Genomic DNA, 18,737 nt, shown 5'->3' with positions numbered 1-18,737 from the left:
CACTATACACACACTATTTAAAAAGAAAAAGGATGCCGAGACAAATCAAATAATATGATGTACATACGATAAAAATCATTATAATTAGCTTCATGCATCGCTTGAAGGCGGCTGATGCATGAAAAGCTCGACATTTGTTTTTTTATTTGATGGAAAAACAAAAATGCTTTTAAAAATAAACAATAATAACAACAACTAAAAAACCATTATAAAATTACAACCAAGCTTTTAAAACCAAGATTAAAAAATTAAATGTTAAGGGTAATGGAGTAACTAAATTGTTCATTGTAAAATACAATTACTATAAAACCCCTGAACCAAAGTTCTTATTTTTAACTTTTAATGTAAATACAGTAATTGCACTGTTATGATAAAAAAAAAAATTATATATATATATATATATATATATATAAAACATTGTTGCCCCAAATAAATATAGAATATCAAATTAATCATTTTACCCCTCAGAGAAGCTCATCTGAATTTTCAACCAAGGGTGAAAGAGTAACTCCACGATTATCTCCACATTAATCTTCCGACGACGAGGTTTAGGTTCTGTTTAATATTTTATTTTATTTACTAAGCGATCCTTATTTGAAACTTTTTTTATCCTTTTTTTTTAAAATTACATTTTAGTCGTAATAAAAAACTTTTTGCAATGATAAATCCTTGTATGACTACAATATTTTATTTGATACTTGTAATGTGACGAATCATTAAAATTGCAACAGTCCATTACATTAAAGCTTGAAAATTACACAACCAAATATAGAAATATTATTAATCATAGATTCACATGATTAATTGCATCTAAGATAAGTGTGAACTCGGTCAAAGGGAACCAGCAGGACTTCAGATAAGGATGCGGATCACTCTCCGGAGTCCGGCCAACATATATTTATCTATACCACTAATTATATATAAAATTAAATTTCCGAGGAAATCCGGGAGAAAGAATGGAAAACAAGTAATAAATCGAAGGAGCAACACGGAAGAAAACACTGAATCAAGATTCTTTGCCTATAATTTTTGCTAAGAAGAAAACACGAATAATATGTAGCCTCCAATGAAAGACAAGCTCAAGCTTCACCCATCCATGCATTTCAAAAGCATTCTCCACGAAACATTACAGCCATCATGTTTACATGAACTTCAGCACGCAGCAGACACAAAACACCAGAGAAATTAAAAGATAGGGGAAGGAGTAATGAAGTGAAAGAGAGATGCTTCAAAACTTAATATATTTCAGACACTAATTCTAGCTTCAGCGGCGGAGATAACACCAGTGAGCTTTATGTACATCGTAAAATGGGCAGTAAGTCATGGAAACAACTCTACAATTTCCGATCTCAGGTAACTGTTTGGTTAGCTGATATAACTTTATTGCTGCTTATGGCAATGCTAACCAGAAAGTTCTTGAATAAGCATCTTAATAAAGACAAGTATGGACTGAGTGTAACAAAACCTATCTAAAGTTCTTCAGGTAATCCTTCCCTGCGCCTCCTCATTCGAGCTGCCCATGACATGCTGCCGCCGCCGGCATCCTTGTTCATGCTTCTTCTCTTCAGCTCTGATAGCTGAGACTGCCAGCAATTCTTCCATTCACTTCTCCCTTCCATTTCCTGCTTGTGAAAAAAAACCCAGTAAACAACGAGTGATAGCATAGAACGACAGCCTAATTAGTACTTTATTACATCAGTGCCCAGTATCCGATGTACAGCTTCACTATCTACCAAAATCAAAGCGATCTAACCTTATTAAGATTCCAAATGTTTATTCAATCAAACAATGAAATTGAAGCACTTAAATACAAAAACAGAAATTCTCACGAGGATGGTAGTTGAGTGAAGATCTAAACAGAAAAGGATTGAAGAAATCTAAACTTAATTCTCTGATTCTTTACCAATCAATACTTTGTGAGAGTTTCTACTAAACTTTGTCAGCAACAACAATTGATTAAACACAGAAACAACATAATTTTAAAGTTCCCTCCTTTCTTATAGGCCAACAAGCACAAGCAACCCATAGTTAGACAAAAAAAAAAAAAACGCCATGAACCCAATCTGACAACATTTTTTTCCAAAAAGAAATCAATTTACCAAGATTGAACACGCCAAATTAGCCCCAAAAGAACCGATAATCTATCAAAAAAATTAAAAAGAAAAAGAAAATAAAAACCCCAGAGAATTCAAAAGGAAGAGAAAAAAAAATACTAACACGTACCCACTTCAAACCAGACCATAACAAAAAAAAAAAAAAAATCACTCTGAAATTTAAAAACCAAAAACCCACATCAAAATTATAACCAAAAATAATAATAAAAAAATACACAAAACTAACTGCATGCACAGATAAAATAAATATAAGAAAGAAAAAACTATACCTCGTCATTTTGATATGGATAACGTCTCCTAGCAGAGAAAGCTAAATGAAGACCTCTAGCCATATCACGATCATAAATCTCTTTCATTCTTGGATCCGATAAGGTCTCATAAGCCTCTTGAACCCGAATAAACCTCCGAGTATACTCTTCGACCCGACCCGGAGGTGAAACATCTGGATGGTACTTTCTTGCCAATTGCTTGTACGCTTGTTTTATCTCAGGAAATGTCCCGGTTTCGGGTATGCCCAGTAACTCATACAAGGTCATCTGACCCAATTCTGTGGTGATTTTTGCATTGATTGTGGTTTTGGTTTTGAATGACCCAATTGGGATTCTTGTAACGGGTTTAAACCGTAGAATTGGGCTCGACTCAGGCTTCAATGGTGATGGATAGAAGCGAGCGGCTTCGCTTCCTGGGATCATTAATCCATAGCAACGCATCTCTCTCTCCTACAAGCCTGTGTTTTGATATTTTACAAGAGAGATAGATTGTGGGTGGGTTTTTTATAGGTGAGTTTTATTTATTTATTATTATTATTTAAAAGGTTTTTTGGAGTAAATTATAACTTAGTCCCACTAGTCTAGTAAAAGGAACATAAGTCCTTCTGTTCTTAAAATTATATATTTAATATCTAATTTTCAATTATAATTTTAATTTAGTCGCTACTTTAGCTTCAAACTCTTCTCCAATTTGTTTTATCTTTTCAGAAATTGTTGCACACACTTGGCATCCCACTCCCCACTTTCAAATAAACATAGAATCCATCGCCACTATTATTTAGAGATTATACGAGAGTTCAAGATATAATACTTGGTATAATGAATCATTTCTCGTGCGCTATGAAAAATATAGATATGTTAATGGATTTCATTTGTTTTTATTTTTTAAATAATGTTATTTTCTATGTTAATTATAAATTAGTCTTTTTATATATAAAAATAATAATCTATTTTTTCTTCTTTGATCAAACTTCCTCAATTTGTCTACTTTTCTCTTTGTATTATTCTGTTTTTTTTTTTAAAAAAAAATTGAAATTAATAAAAAATACTAACTATATAGTTTTTGAAACCCAAAAGGACTCCCAACGGTTTGAGTTTTGCTTATGTTTGGAAATACTTAACATACAGTGGGCTCATGCATTGTATGTTTGTTGTATGGTATAAAGATTAAAAAAAAATGGATATTAAAAAATGAAACATTAAATTTAATGTGTAGATATGAACTTAATAAAAGAAAACCGATAGTGCCACCAACCTAAAAGGCTGTTTGCTAAATTGTGTTTCATGAATTTTTTTTATTTAAAAATAATTTTTTTATATTTTTATATATTGATGCTAAAAATAATTTAATTTAATTTTTTTTAATGTTTGCACATTGAATTGAAATAACAAGAACTTGCGTCGTCAAAAAAATATATTGTGTAACACGGGCACCCATAGTTAATTATTGGTTTAAATATTAAAATAAAGCTTATAGAATACAAATTGATGTGTCATATGATAAGCAGTGAAATACAAATTTGGAATATATTAAATAATTATTAAATCAAGTTAAAGTCTTATATGATTTGCATTGTCCACATAGCATAGACCTGTAAACCCTTTGGCCGTGTTTAGAAAGATTTTGGAGCCAGTAATTTAACCTCTTTTAATATAAATAAAATATGACAAAAGAAAACAACTACTGGTTAATCAAATGAAAAGTGATGAGCAACAATGTTGCGTGATAGCATTAAAGACCTAAAAAGTAAGAACTAGTTAATAAACATCTCTCCTTATTTGAATTAAGAAGAAAAATGTGAGTCATTACTTTCTACCATTACAACACATATATCTCCCCCCATCTTCTCTCTCTCTCTCTCTCTCTCTCTCTCTCTCTCTCTCTCTCTCTATATATATATATATATATATATATATATATATATATATATATATATTAAAAAGGATCAATATCAATTACAACAATATGATAATAGCAGATTACCAGCAAATTTTTGTAAAGATTGAATCCTAAGATTTCACTCTTCTTTATGCTTAAAATCTTAGCTACAGATGATTCAACACCCCCTAGTAATCGACAGGATTGTGATGCAACAGAATAAACCTGACAATATATAGTGTTTTAGTAAGCAAGTCAGCTAGATGGTCTTCATAAAAAGGAAACCTAAAGTTTCTTTTGAAGGACTTGGTGATTGGCAAAATAAAAAGCAATCTCAATGTATTTAGTTCTAACATGAAACACTAGATTATGATATATATGTGGCTATGATATTACCATGCCAAAATTTTGAATAGCTAGTTAATGTAATGTGTTGATCATGAGGTAAGGACTGGATCCATTGAATCCCAGTTGTTGTGTTTAAAAGGGCTTTGTATTCTAACTCAGTGCTACTACGAGCCATTGTCTGTTGTTATTTATAACTCCATGAAATGAGATTACAGCCATGAAAATTACAATATGCATCAACACTTATGTGATTGTCACTATCACCTGCCTAGTCTGCATCACTGAATCCATGAAGGGATTGTTTTGTTTATAGTGTAAGACCAAATGAAATTGTATGTTCATGATATCAAAGAATTATGTTCACTACTTTATGATGAGTATCCTTTAGTTGGTACATGAATTTACTAGCACAATAAACATTGTATTCAATATCTAGACTTGTAAATCCAAGATAATAGGGGGCTCCAACAATACTTTTGTAGAACGAAGGATCGTTGTAGTCATATTTGAATAAATAAGTGTTCGTAGACATGGGTGTTGCACATGATTTGGCCTTGTCCATGTTAACTTTCCTAAACAAGTTTATAATGTACTTTATTTGAGTAAGTAGTATATTTGGACCATGATATAAAGTTTCCACACCAAGAAAGAAGGATATAAGTCCTAAATCCTTTGTTGGAAAGACCATAGACAACATGAAAAGCAGTTGATCAATGACTATTGTGTTAGAGCCAGTAATAATGATATCATCGATATAAAAAAGAATGATGATATGAACTGTCTCGTGATGAAGAATGTATAGAGAGGCATCAACTTTAGAACTTACAAAACCCATAGTAATGACTTGATTTGTGAGTCTTGAAAACCAAGCTCTTGGGGCTTGCCAAAGACCATAAAGACTTCTTTTTAATTTATAAACATGATTGAATGAACTTTTATAGCTGTTTCGTATAAACATCTTCATGAAGAAATTCATGAAAAAAGGCATTATAAATGTTTAGCTGATGTAATTGTCATTGGTTGGATACTACAAGAGAGATAACCAAGCAAATTGTGCTTGGTTTAACTATTGGACTGGGTGTGTTTGTATAATCAACACCTTTTTCTTTATGGAAGCCTTTTGCAATAAGACGTGCCTTCAAATGCTTAATGCTTCTATTTATTCATCTTTTAACCCAAAAAAACTACTTGTTATCAACAAGATTATGATCTTGGTATGGTGGAACCAAGTCCCGGGTACCATTCTGAATGAGAGCATTGAACTTATTTATCATCATCTCATGCCAATGAGGATATTTTAAGGCTTTTGTGTTGCAAGTGGGTTCATAAGAAATGAAGGTTGTTTCATTAATAAGTACCTGACATATCCAACATAAGGTGTCTTTGGTTTAAGACTATTGGTTTGGGACCTTATGGTTATTCTACATGAAGTATAAATTATTGTGGTACTAGAAGTAGAACTTTGTGGGTCAACAACAAGAGATGAGTTTGAGGGAGCATGAAGCTTTGTAGTGTTTGTAACATCTACAAGATCACGTGTTATGGTTAAGTTATTTGGTAATTGATCAAATATATTAGGTGTTGCTCTAGGTGGAGAAAGTACAGTACTTGCATAATCAATTATAAAATACGTGTGTGTAGAACTTATAAATAATGGTAGGTAAAGTATGTCTGACAAGGAAGGGTAATTGGAGGAATCAAGTTTTGCATATGAAAATAGTGATTCATAAAAGACTATATGTCTAGAAACATTGATTTTTCATGTAGATAAGTCAAAACATTTATAAAACCTTGTTATGAGAAACTATAACCAACAAATATGAAATTTTAAAATAAAATTAATTTTATGATGATTGTATGGTTGTAGATTAGGCCAACAAGCACAACAAAAAACACACATGAAATAATAATTTGGTTTTTTTTATGTTAGGCCTTTTCAAAAGATGATTAATTCATCAAGACTTTTATAGGTAATCGATTGATAATGCATGTTGTTATTTGAAATACATCTTTCTAATATTGTTGTGAATGACTTGAGTGTGCTAATAAAGCATAACCTATTTTAATAATTTGACAATGATGTCTTTTAACAAAACCTATTTGTTCATAAGTATAAGGGCACGCAATATGATGATTAATTCTACAAGATTTGAAGTAATTCCTCATACAATAAAATTTATCACCCTAATTAGTTTGAATTGTTTTAATTTTGATATCAAAATATCTTTCAACATACTTTTAAATTAAAGAAAAATATTTTCAACTCTAGATAATGTGTTTAAATGGAAAAAGCCAAATGAACTTGGTGTAATAATCTAATAAGCACATATAGTAGTTGGATTTATAACTAGAAGTAACTACACTAGGTCTCATACTTCTGAAAAAATTTGTTGTAAAGGTTTGGTGGCATGATGAATAGACTTTTAAAAATGATAAATTATGGCTTTTAGCCCTTTCACAAATAGGGTAAAATCAACATGAATTTTATTTAAGTTCAATACTTGATTGGAAATATAAAATGAAACATGTTTTAATCTACAATGTCAATAAAAAAAACTAGAATACGAACACTAATGAATGCAAAACAAGAAAGTTATTGGAGAAGCTGTGAAAAGCAACACACCCCATATTTGGTGTGACCTTTATACATGACGTTCCCCAAGTAGTCCTTAATAATTGAGAAAGTGTCATGAAATTTAAAGTAAACATGATTATTATGAGTAAATTTTTTAATTGAGATCAGATTTTTTGTTATTTGAGGTGCGACAAGAGTGTTTTCAAGAATAAAAGATTTGGAAAAGGTTGATTAAGAGGTAATATCAATATGAGCGGTAAATAATCTTAAACCTTTACTAAATTGAATTTGATTAATGTCAATGTACTCTTTATCATGAATATAAAAGTTGTTGATATTGTTTGTTAGATGGTGTGTTGCTCCTAAATCAGGGTGTCATTATTAGGCAGATGAATGAGGTTGTGAATGAGCAGAAAGATGAGCTTGTGCATTGTAACGAGAAGGTGGTAGCTAGAAGAAAGGATAATAATTTTTATAGCATGTAGATGCACTATGTCCAGACTTGCTCATAACCGACTCTAGGTTGTAGAATTATAGGGTGAAACAATACCTCTTCCAAAACTATAAGATTAGTTGTTAGAATGATGCCCCCTACCATTTATTGAAAGGAAAAAAAATCCTCACTGCCATAATTTTCATAGGCGGATAAATGTTGAAAAGATATGGGTAAGCAGTGAGTAGTGTTGCATACATGCATCACAATTAAGTAACATAGAATAAACCTTTTTTTAATGTAAGTGAATCATCACGGGTAGATATTAAAGTTATAAGACAGTCATACTTTGGTCATAAACCATCAAGAATGTATGTGACGATATCATTAGATTTTAGAGGTTGTCTAGTAATGGCAAGGTTATCTGCAAGTTGTTTAATATTCATGAAATATTTAGTTATTGTCTTAATGGTTTTGCAGGATGTAAAGAGTTTAGACCATGTATAGATTGTTTGAGCTTTCGATTGAGATGAAAAGCAGTAGTAATGACCTGTTATACCTCGTAAGAAGTAGAGTAGTTGGCAATTGATTAGTACTTAAAAGTGCATGTTTATCAAGGTTTTATATCATCATTTTGCACTTGAAGTATCAATAACTCCTTAACTAAAGTATGTTTTATAATAACAAGTTTTGATATTATAAGATACCTTAATTTATGGTAAAATGCTCATTTTTAAATGCAGGACTATCACATAAATAAAAAGGATTGATTGATGAGTTTAAGCATTGAAAGTTAAAGGACAAAGAGATGGCCAAACTTAGAAAAGAGATGTCGGTGCAGTCCAAACCGGAACAGTGCTCGGTAATTGGATCATATCTGGAGCTCTAGATCTCGGATTTAGGTCCATTTTATATGGATGGAAAGGTAAAACATAGGCCTACAACTTTCATTTGGACACCAAGATCTAAGAAGGCCGTTTTCAAGTCCAAAATATAGGAACAACGAAGAAGTCCGAAGCTGTCCTGCAGCCCAGACACTATTTAGTGTTCAGCCCATATCTTGAGTTCTAGAAGTCCAAATGACCTCATCTTTTTTTTGTTGGAAAGCTGAGACAATTTCCTAGAACATTCCTGAGGATTCTGAGCAAATTATGATGTTAGCAATGACGTCTTGTTCAGACAAGAAGATAAGGATTGTTATCAAGTCAAGATATGGCCACCCACTCATCAATTAGTCAACAAAATCAATAGTTCCAAATTTTGGCCTATAAAAGGAGGCACTTACCATGTATTGAGGCATCTTGGTGTTCAGATCAAGATCATGCTCTTGCTTTCTCTCTTTGTATTGCTTATGTCTTGCTTTCATTAATATCAAGTTTATGCACTTCATTTCCTTTCCTTTGTCTAGTTAACTTCTTTCTCATTTATGTTCTTGTCTTGCTCATTTATGTTTCTTTCTTTTATTATGTCTAGCTAAGTTAATTATGTCAAGGTGAAAAGGGTACACTAATGGTGTAAGAACAAGTATAATATAAACTTAACATGGACCTTAACGTTGGATACTAACATGTTTTATATTTGTTATCTTGTTCACTTTAATACTTTGCTTGTTAAATGGTTAATCTAGATTTATGTTGTGTAACACTTGGTACAACAAATACTTGGCACTTTCATAGCCCATACTGTATGGTTTAACCGACACCTGAGCTATGAAAGGAACTTGATTTGTTGTTAACATAAGTTATAATCATGAATGCCTGCCAACATTTACAAGTATTAGCTTTATTCGAATAAGATAATTAATGTAATCATGTTAACAATTTATAATCTGATTGGAACCTCCTTTATGTGTGGTTTCCAATTGAGTAATAAGAGTTTATATTATACTTGTTTGAAGTACCATTAGTGGATCCTCTAACCTTGACATTTGTTTTTTATCATTGTTTAATCCTTACGTTAATCTTTTATCTCAAAGTTCTCATTAATTTCTTCATCTTCTGTTATTATTATTATTATCATTGTTATTATTATTATTATTTACATTCTGTTTATATTATATAATATATATCTTTGATCTTTTCATAAAGTCAGTATATAGGCTGGAAACCTGTGACCCGATCTTTAGATCATTCTCAGGTATAACAACGCCACGTACTGAGTATTATTATTGTTGTTGTTGTTGTTGTTGTTGTTGTTGTTGTTGTCTTGTTATTTATAATTTATACAATTAACCTTTCTGTGGTTCGACCCCGGTCTTGCCGGGTTATTTATTACTTCGACACTCCTGCACTTGGAAGAGACATCAAGCTTTTGGTCGTGTCAAGTTTTTGGCGCCGTTGCCGGGGAGGTAAATTCTTGTATAAATTATAATATTTAATTTATTTTCTCTTTTCACTTTTCATTTTATCTATTTTTGTTTCCTTTGTTTTGTTTTGTTTCTTTTTCTTCTATTTTCTTTTCTTGCTTTTATTCTCTTCTTACACGTGCATGAGAGTTTGGTCACGTACATTAAGTGGTAGACTTTGTAGGGTATCCTCATCATTTTCAGAAAATATGGCCGAAGAAGATAATCAATCACTTCATAATGAGAATAATGAGAATAACCGTATGAGAACACTTAGAGACCACATGAATCCCACAAGAACAAGTGCACCCTCATGCATAGTTTTCCCTCCTGATGCATCTCATTTTAATTTTAAGCCAGGCATTATTCAACTTTTACCATCTTTTCATGGCTTAGACTTAGAAAATCCATACTTGCATTTAAGGGAATTTGAGGAGGTCTGTAATACCTATAATGACTCAAATTGTAGCATGAACACCATTCGATTAAAGCTTTTTCCTTTTTCATTAAAAGATAAAGCTAAAACATGGCTACAAAATTTAAGACCAGGATCCATTCGTGCTTGGGATGATATGCAACAACAATTTTTAAAGAAGTTTTTTCCATCTCACAGAACAAACTCTTTCAAAAGACAAATCATCACTTTCACTCAAAAACCAGGAGAAACATTTTACCAATGTTGGGATAGGTATCGAGATTTGCTTAATACTTGCCCACATCATGGTTTTGAAACATGGAGATTGGTTTCACATTTTTATGAAGGTTTAACACCTAGAGATAGGCAAATGGTTGAATTGATGTGCAATGGAACTTTCGAAGACAAAGACCCTAATGAAGCAATGGAGTACCTAGACTTGCTAGCCGAAAATGCTCAAAATTGGGACACCACAGGTACTTATGAGGCACCAAGTAAAACTCAACCTCATACATCTAGTGGAGGTATGCACAACCTTAGGGAAGATCATGACCTTCAAGCCAAGTTTGCATCTTTAGCTAGAAAAGTCAAGGCACTAGAATTGAAAAAGAGTGGTCAATTAAAATCTGTTCAAGACATTGTATGTCAAATCTGTGAAACAAAGGAGCACTCAACAAATGATTGTCCAACTTTGCCTTCTTTCAAGGAATGCCTCCATGAACAAGCCCATGCTTTAAACAGTTTCCAAAGGCCCAACCATAACCCATACTCGCAAACATATAACCCTGGTTGGAGAAATCACCCAAATTTTAGTTGGAAGAGTGATAGCAACAATGCACAAACTTCACATCCACCGTTTCAAGCACACCATAATTTCCAAAATTCTCATGGATATGCACCTCCTTATGCTCCACCTCCTAGAAGAAATCTTGAGGACACATTGCATGCATTCATTGAAAAGCAGGAGACAATCAACACTCAACTTGCTCAAAGCATGACAGATTTTAAAGATGCTCTTGCAAAATTAACATCTGCTCTCAGTTTCCAAGAGAAAGGTAAGTTTCCTTCTCAACCACAGCAAAATCCAAAGGGGCAATACAATGCAAATGCAAGTGGTTCTGGAAGCCAACACATGGATCAAGTCAAATCAGTCATCACTCTTCGTAGTGGTAAGGTTATTGAAAAACCCATTCTTGAACCTTGTGAGAAAGATGATGAGTCTATCTCTGAGGGTAAGGAAGGGGTTGAACCTGAACATTACAAAGAGAAGGCTGATTCCTCGCCAGCACTTCCATTTCCTCATGCCATGACCAAACAAAGGAAAGTCAATCACAACTCTGAAATCTTTGAAATTTTCAAACAGGTAAGGATCAATATACCTTTGTTGGATGCTATTAAACAGGTTCCTTCATATGCTAAATTTTTGAAAGATTTGTGCACTGTGAAGAGAAAAACTGAATGTGAAAAAGAAAAGCCTTTTTAGCCGAACAAGCAAGTGCCATTCTTCAAAACAATAATGCTTTGAAATATAAAGACCCTGGTTGTCCTACAATTTCTTGCTTTATTGGAGAACATAAAATTGAAAGAGCCTTACTTGATCTTGGAGCTAGTGTGAATTTACTTCCATATTCAGTTTTTCAAAGTCTCAATCTAGGTGAGTTAAAACCAACTTCTGTAACTCTTTTACTCGCCGATAGATCTGTAAAAGTGCCTAGAGGAATAATTGAAGATGTGTTAGTACAAGTCGATAAATTCATTTATCCTGTGGATTTTATTGTCTTGGACACGCAACCTGTTGAAGCATGTAATTCATTTCCTATTATTTTAGGACGTCCGTTTCTTGCAACTTCTAATGCATTGATTAATTGTAGGAATGGACTCATGAAGTTATCTTTTGGAAACATGACATTAGAGATGAATATTTTTCAACGTTTGCAAGCAGCCTGGAGATGATAATGATTTACAAGAAGTAAATCATATTGAAGAATTAGTTCATGATCAACTTGAATCTACTTTGAGTAAAAATGAGTTGGATGAATATGAAGATTTGCAAATGATTTATTCTCAGGAAGAAATCACGGATGAAAAAGGCATCGAAAATATTGATGCCGATCTTTTGTCAAGAGTGACAACAGATTTTGATATCTGACATCACACCAATCGATGATTACTTTCCTGAAGAATCCTTACTTTCTCTCAGTTCAATGCCTTGGTTTGCTAAAAATATCAATTTTCTTGCAACAGGAGATTTGCCAGCTCACTGGAGTACCGAAGACAAAGGAAAGTTTTTGAACGAAGTGAAGAACTTTTACTTAGATGACCCTTACTTATTCAAAAATTGTCCTGATCAAATATTTCAAAAATGCATTCCCGACAATGAGGTAAGTAATGTCATTAAAACTTTGTCATTCTGAAGCATGTGGGAGTCAATTCTCATCAAGAGAGACGACTGCAAAAAATCTTACAAAATGGATTTTATTGGCTCACCATGTTCAAGGACACACATGCATTCTGCAAAACTTGTGAAAATTGTCAAAAAGTTGATACTGGTCAAAAAGTTTTGCTTTATAATTCTCAACTCCATTTATTTCCTGAAAAACTAAGATCAAGATGGAGCGGTCCATTTATTTTGAAACATGTGTATCCTTATGGGGCCCTTGATATTGAGAATCCAAAGAATGACAATGTTTTGAAGGTAAATGAACATCGTTTAAAAGCTTACTTTGATGAGTTTCCTAGTGAAAATGAATCCATTGGTTTGAATAATCTTATTGATAAAGGTTGATTATTTTGTTTTTCTCACTTTTTTTTTTTGTTGCTTTTTAGTGTGACTTTTGTTTGCTAGTCTCTCACCCCGGTCAAATGGCGGATAACGGTACTCCGTGACTCTTAAGTCGGTTCTTTTAGTTTCCCAAATAACTGATATTTGTATATATTTTTACAATTCTCTGCTCTTTCTCCCTTCTTTGAATATTTTCCCCAATTCTAATTTTAAAATGGACACCACTCTTGAAAAGTTGAAAAGGTATTTTCCCGCTCTGCCTCAGAATGCGATTACAAAAATTTACCGTGCTAGGTGTGCAAGATTGAGGTTGTTAATGAATCATGGAATTCCTGAAGATATCCGTTGGTTAATTGAAGCAAAGGTTCGATTATCAGGTGAGTCCTCCAATTCTTTCATTTCACACATGCCTGGAACAGGTAAAAGCACTTTTGCAAAGAAACGTCGTGCAAAACGACTGAAAGTCTGTCATCGATGTGCCAGATGGACTTGTAATGCGACATGTCGTTCTTTAGGAATGGTATCTGTAAACCGTGAAGATAAAATACAATTCATTAAGGATGGCCTGAGTAAGGGGTCTTTAGATAATCTTTTATTGACCCTTGAGACGCATCCTAGTGGAGATGTGCATCGTGTAATTCATGATTTATGGCCACAATTCCATAAAGAACATGATCGACTTAGTCTTGGGAATCTGACTAAAAAAGACCCTGTTTGCCAGTTTTTTAAGAAAAACTGGATGGGAAGCCTATCCCCGACCCATAGAGGGCGTTTAAGCCGTTCTTGGACGTAAAACCAAGGGAAGATGTGAGCCACAATCACAAACTACCTGTACATACACATGCTTTTTCAAAATAAATAATTAATAAAGAGAGAGAGAGAGAGAGAGAGTTTGTGAGACTACAGCTGGCCTACATATAGGTGGTATGATTGCATTTTCAATTTTCATCTATAAATCCTTCTCTTCCTTCCCTTCATTTCTACTCATCCCATACATTCATCAAATATAGAAGTGTGTAGAAATGGCAGGTTCCTCAAGTCATCACATAAAAAATATTTGTGTTTTCGGTGGATCCAGTTCTGGAAAAGAAAAAGAGTTTTTAGAATCAGCAAATCATCTTGGTCGGGTACTGGCTGAGAGAAAGATTCATTTAGTGTATGGGGGAGGCAGCCTTGGGTTAATGGGAGGTGTGTCAATGGCTGCATTTTTAGGAGGCAGTCAAGTTTTGGGGGTTGTCCCCAAAGCTTTAGCAACTGGGGACATCATTGGAAAAACAATTGGAGAGGAACTACAGGTCCCAACAATGTCTGACCGACTGAATACCATGTTTAACCATGCTGATGCCTTCATTGCCTTACCAGGTGGTCTGGGCACATTGGAAGAGATCTTTCATATTTCATCTTGGGCCCAACTGCACATTCACCATAAACCTATAGGTTTGTTAAATGTTAATGGTTTTTATGATAAGTTGTTGTCTTTCCTTGATCAAGCTGTGGAACAAGAATTTCTAACATCTTCGGCACGACGAATCATAATCTCTGCTGCTACTGCTGAACAATTGATTGACCAACTACAATCTTTCATCCCTGTCATTGATCCCTGCATGAGTCGTCTAGATTGGTCAACTAAGGAAAGCCGTAAAAAGCTTAGATTAGATTTGAGCCTTCATCTGTGAAAACTTGTGTCTTTTGGTTTTATTAATAGCATATTATTTTGTTTTGTTACTTCTTATGTTTGTTTAAGTGTATTTCAGGTTTGTCATTGTTCGTTGTTTCAGGTGATGTCTTCTATACTCTATCTTTCTACCTTCGAACATTGAGGACAATGTCTCGTTTTGGTTGGGGGGAGACGGTAGTCTTTCAAAAAAAAAAAAAAAAAAACTAACTTGCTAACTGTTTTTGCTATTATTAAAACCATTTGACAAAATTGTTATTAGGATGGCAGAGTATGGAATCAATTTTATTGACTCTAGAGACGCATCTTAGTAAGTTTCATTACCAAGGTCTATCATAATACTTCTTGAAATATTCAGGTTTACAAACTCTCACATTGTTATCACTTGATTCTGCTCATATACTCATTTAACAAGTATTATTAAACCTTCATTTTCACACACACACTTTAACATATGATTGTGGGTTGCACATTGGATTATTACAGTAATTATGTTCTTTTGTTGAAGGTAAACAACTAAGGGTAAAGGATAGTATATAATTTGCAAAAAAAAAAAAAAAAAAAAAAAAAAAGAAGAAGAAGAAGAAAAAGAAAAAAAAAAGATAGTATTGATGATAATAAAACGTGGATAAGTTTGGTTTCGTAGCCTCCATAACCTAAGCAATTAAGCCCGAAGGGGTGTTTTAACACCTAATACCCTAAAGTCAACTGACTTGGGAGCTATTGGCCCAAAGCTTGTTACATGGGTTAAGGAGAAAAGCTTAAGGGAATCAAACATTGCACTATCTACGTATTAGTATCTGCAACCCGAGTTGTTAAGCTCGTAGGGGTGTCTCAACACCTAATGCCCTAAGACCAACTGGTCTGGGAGTTACATGGGTTAAAGATACATTGTGTTTTAAGTTGTATGTGTATATAAATAAAAAGAAAAAAAAAATAATCCCAACCCAAGGAAGTTCACCTTAAACATTTGAACATAATATTGTTTTCTTCCAACAAAAGCCCCATCATCTATGTTTTCATTGAGCACACAAAAAGAAGGTTTATTAATATCTTGTTTAAGAAGTATGAAGTAGGAATATAAATTTAATGAGAGTTTGTTTATCTGGATAGATTGATGGAAGTTGAATGATGAATGCCTTGCTTTGTGGAACTTGCAAATTGTTTCTCTATTTTAACGCTTTAGATTACTAGGGACTAGTAATAAGCTGGTTGGGGGGTGTGATTAGTACTTAAAAGTGCATGTTTATCAAGGTTTTATATCATCATTTTGCACTTGAAGTATCAATAACTCCTTAACTAAAGTATGTTTTATAATAACAAGTTTGATATTATAAGATACCTTAATTTATGGTAAATGCTCATTTTAAATGCAGGACTATCACATAAATAAAAGGATTGATTGATGAGTTTAAGCATTGAAAGTTAAAGGACAAAGAGATGGCCAAACTTAGAAAAGAGATGTCGGTGCAGTCCAAACCGGAACAGTGCTCGGTAATTGGATCATATCTGGAGCTCTAGATCTCGGATTTAGGTCCATTTTATATGGATGGAAAGGTAAAACATAGGCCTACAACTTTCATTTGGACACCAAGATCTAAGAAGGCCGTTTTCAAGTTCAAAATATAGGAACAACGAAGAAGTCCGAAGCTGTCCTGCAGCCCAGACACTATTTAGTGTTCAGCCCATATCTTGAGTTCTAGAAGTCCAAATGACCTCATCTTTTTTTTGTTGGAAAGCTGAGACAATTTCCTAGAACATTCCTGAGGATTCTGAGCAAATTATGATGTTAGCAATGACGTCTTGTTCAGACAAGAAGATAAGGATTGTTATCAAGTCAAGATATGGCCACCCACTCATCAATTAGTCAACAAATCAATAGTTCCAAATTTTGGCCTATAAAAGGAGGCACTTACCATGTATTGAGGCATCTTGGTGTTCAGATCAAGATCATGCTCTTGCTTTCTCTCTTTGTATTGCTTATGTCTTGCTTTCATTAATATCAAGTTTATGCACTTCATTTCCTTTCCTTTGTCTAGTTAACTTCTTTCTCATTTATGTTCTTGTCTTGCTCATTTATGTTTCTTTCTTTTATTATGTCTAGCTAAGTTAATTATGTCAAGGTGAAAAGGGTACACTAATGGTGTAAGAACAAGTATAATATAAACTTAACATGGACCTTAACGTTGGATACTAACATGTTTTATATTTGTTATCTTGTTCACTTTAATACTTTGCTTGTTAAATGGTTAATCTAGATTTATGTTGTGTAACACTTGGTACAACAAATACTTGGCACTTTCATAGCCCATACTGTATGGTTTAACCGACACCTGAGCTATGAAAGGAACTTGATTTGTTGTTAACATAAGTTATAATCATGAATGCCTGCCAACATTTACAAGTATTAGCTTTATTCGAATAAGATAATTAATGTAATCATGTTAACAATTTATAATCTGATTGGAACCTCCTTTATGTGTGGTTTCCAATTGAGTAATAAGAGTTTATATTATACTTGTTTGAAGTACCATTAGTGGATCCTCTAACCTTGACATTTGTTTTTATCATTGTTTAATCCTTACGTTAATCTTTTATCTCAAAGTTCTCATTAATTTCTTCATCTTCTGTTATTATTATTATTATCATTGTTATTATTATTATTATTTACATTCTGTTTATATTTATATAATATATATCTTTGATCTTTTCATAAAGTCAGTATATAGGCTGGAAACCTGTGACCCGATCTTTAGATCATTCTCAGGTATAAACAACGCCACGTACTGAGTATTATTATTGTTGTTGTTGTTGTTGTTGTTGTTGTTGTTGTTGTCTTGTTATTTATAATTTATACAATTAACCTCTCTGTGGTTCGACCCCGGTCTTGCCGGGTTATTTATTACTTCGACACTCCTGCACTTGGGAAGAGACATCAAGCTTTTGGTCGTGTCAGCAATCTATGTAAAAACTTCATCATTTAGTGATGCATTGAGACAACTCAAGATTAAATTGTCCTAAGTTTCCTAAATATCAAATAATGGATTAGAGGATTGTGTTCCATTAGCAATAGTGATTTTGTTTTATGGTTGTTTAAGTGTATCATCTACATAGCCAAAAACCTTTTTGACCTTATGGGACCATGGTATCTTTCCAAACAAGATAATTTTAACAATTAAGTTTAGTGATTTTAAGGGATAAGTGGGATTGTAAAGAGGGAGTTAGTTTGTTTGAGCGCCAGATGATGTTAGGGTTGACATGATGAAGAAAAAGATATTGACGTTGATCTATGACTCTTATATCATATAAAATCTTATACAAAGTGATATAATGAAGATTTTCTCTTGTTACTTTCTAATATTACGATGGTATGTATATGTGTGTGTATTATACAAGAGATCAATATCAGTTACAACAATATAATGAATCAGATTTCAGTAAAGATCGAGTATAAGATTTCAATCTTCTTTTTTATGCATGATTATTATTTAAAAATGCATTTTTATCAAGGTTTTATATCATCATTTTACACTTAAAGTATCATTAACTCATTAACTAAAGTATGTTTTATAATAACAAGTCTGATAATATAAGATAGCTTTAATTTATGGTAAATGCTCATTTTAAATGCAGACATATCTCACAATTCAAAGGATTGATTTGTATGATTAATTATTGAAAGTGAAAGGATAAAGAAAAAGCTAAGCTTAGAAAAGAGATGCTCATTCAATTCAAATTGGAACATTATTCAGTCATTGGGCCATATCTAGAGCTATACATCTTAGATTTCAGTTTGGTTTATATGGCTAGAAAGCTAAGACATAGGCCTAAAACATTCATAAGAGTCCAAGACTCAATTCTGCCAATTGGAAGTCTAAATCTTAGCATCAAAAGAGAAGTCTG

At 33.0% G+C, this 18,737-nt stretch overlaps 1 protein-coding gene across 1 annotated transcript; it reads right to left on the bottom strand.

Annotated features, from left to right (window-relative positions):
* Window positions 1–1,224: 1,224 nt before the first annotated feature.
* LOC118055218 (chaperone protein dnaJ 20, chloroplastic) lies at window positions 1,225–2,876 on the bottom strand. The gene is made up of 2 exons (XM_035067043.2): window positions 2,384–2,876; window positions 1,225–1,622 (listed from the first exon to the last, which is right to left on the bottom strand). The coding sequence occupies exons 1-2, from the start codon at window positions 2,822–2,824 to the stop codon at window positions 1,470–1,472; spliced, it is 594 nt and encodes a 197-aa protein (XP_034922934.1). The 5' UTR covers window positions 2,825–2,876; the 3' UTR covers window positions 1,225–1,469.
* Window positions 2,877–18,737: the final 15,861 nt, after the last annotated feature.

Source organism: Populus alba, chromosome 1 (assembly GCF_005239225.2).
Source record: "Populus alba chromosome 1, ASM523922v2, whole genome shotgun sequence".
NCBI lineage: Eukaryota > Viridiplantae > Streptophyta > Magnoliopsida > Malpighiales > Salicaceae > Populus > Populus alba.
The sequence above is the reverse complement of the archived record's forward strand: the minus strand, read 5'-3'. Positions and strand labels throughout refer to the sequence as shown.

Excerpts from the sequence above, each read along its gene's own strand:
- LOC118055218 (XM_035067043.2), bottom strand. The coding sequence starts at position 2,824 with ATGCGTTGCTATGGATTAATGATCCCAGGAAGCGAAGCCGCTCGCTTC. Across the intron at positions 1,623-2,383 it reads ATCCATATCAAAATGACGAG|GAAATGGAAGGGAGAAGTGA; the intron begins GTATAGTTTTTT and ends TTTCACAAGCAG.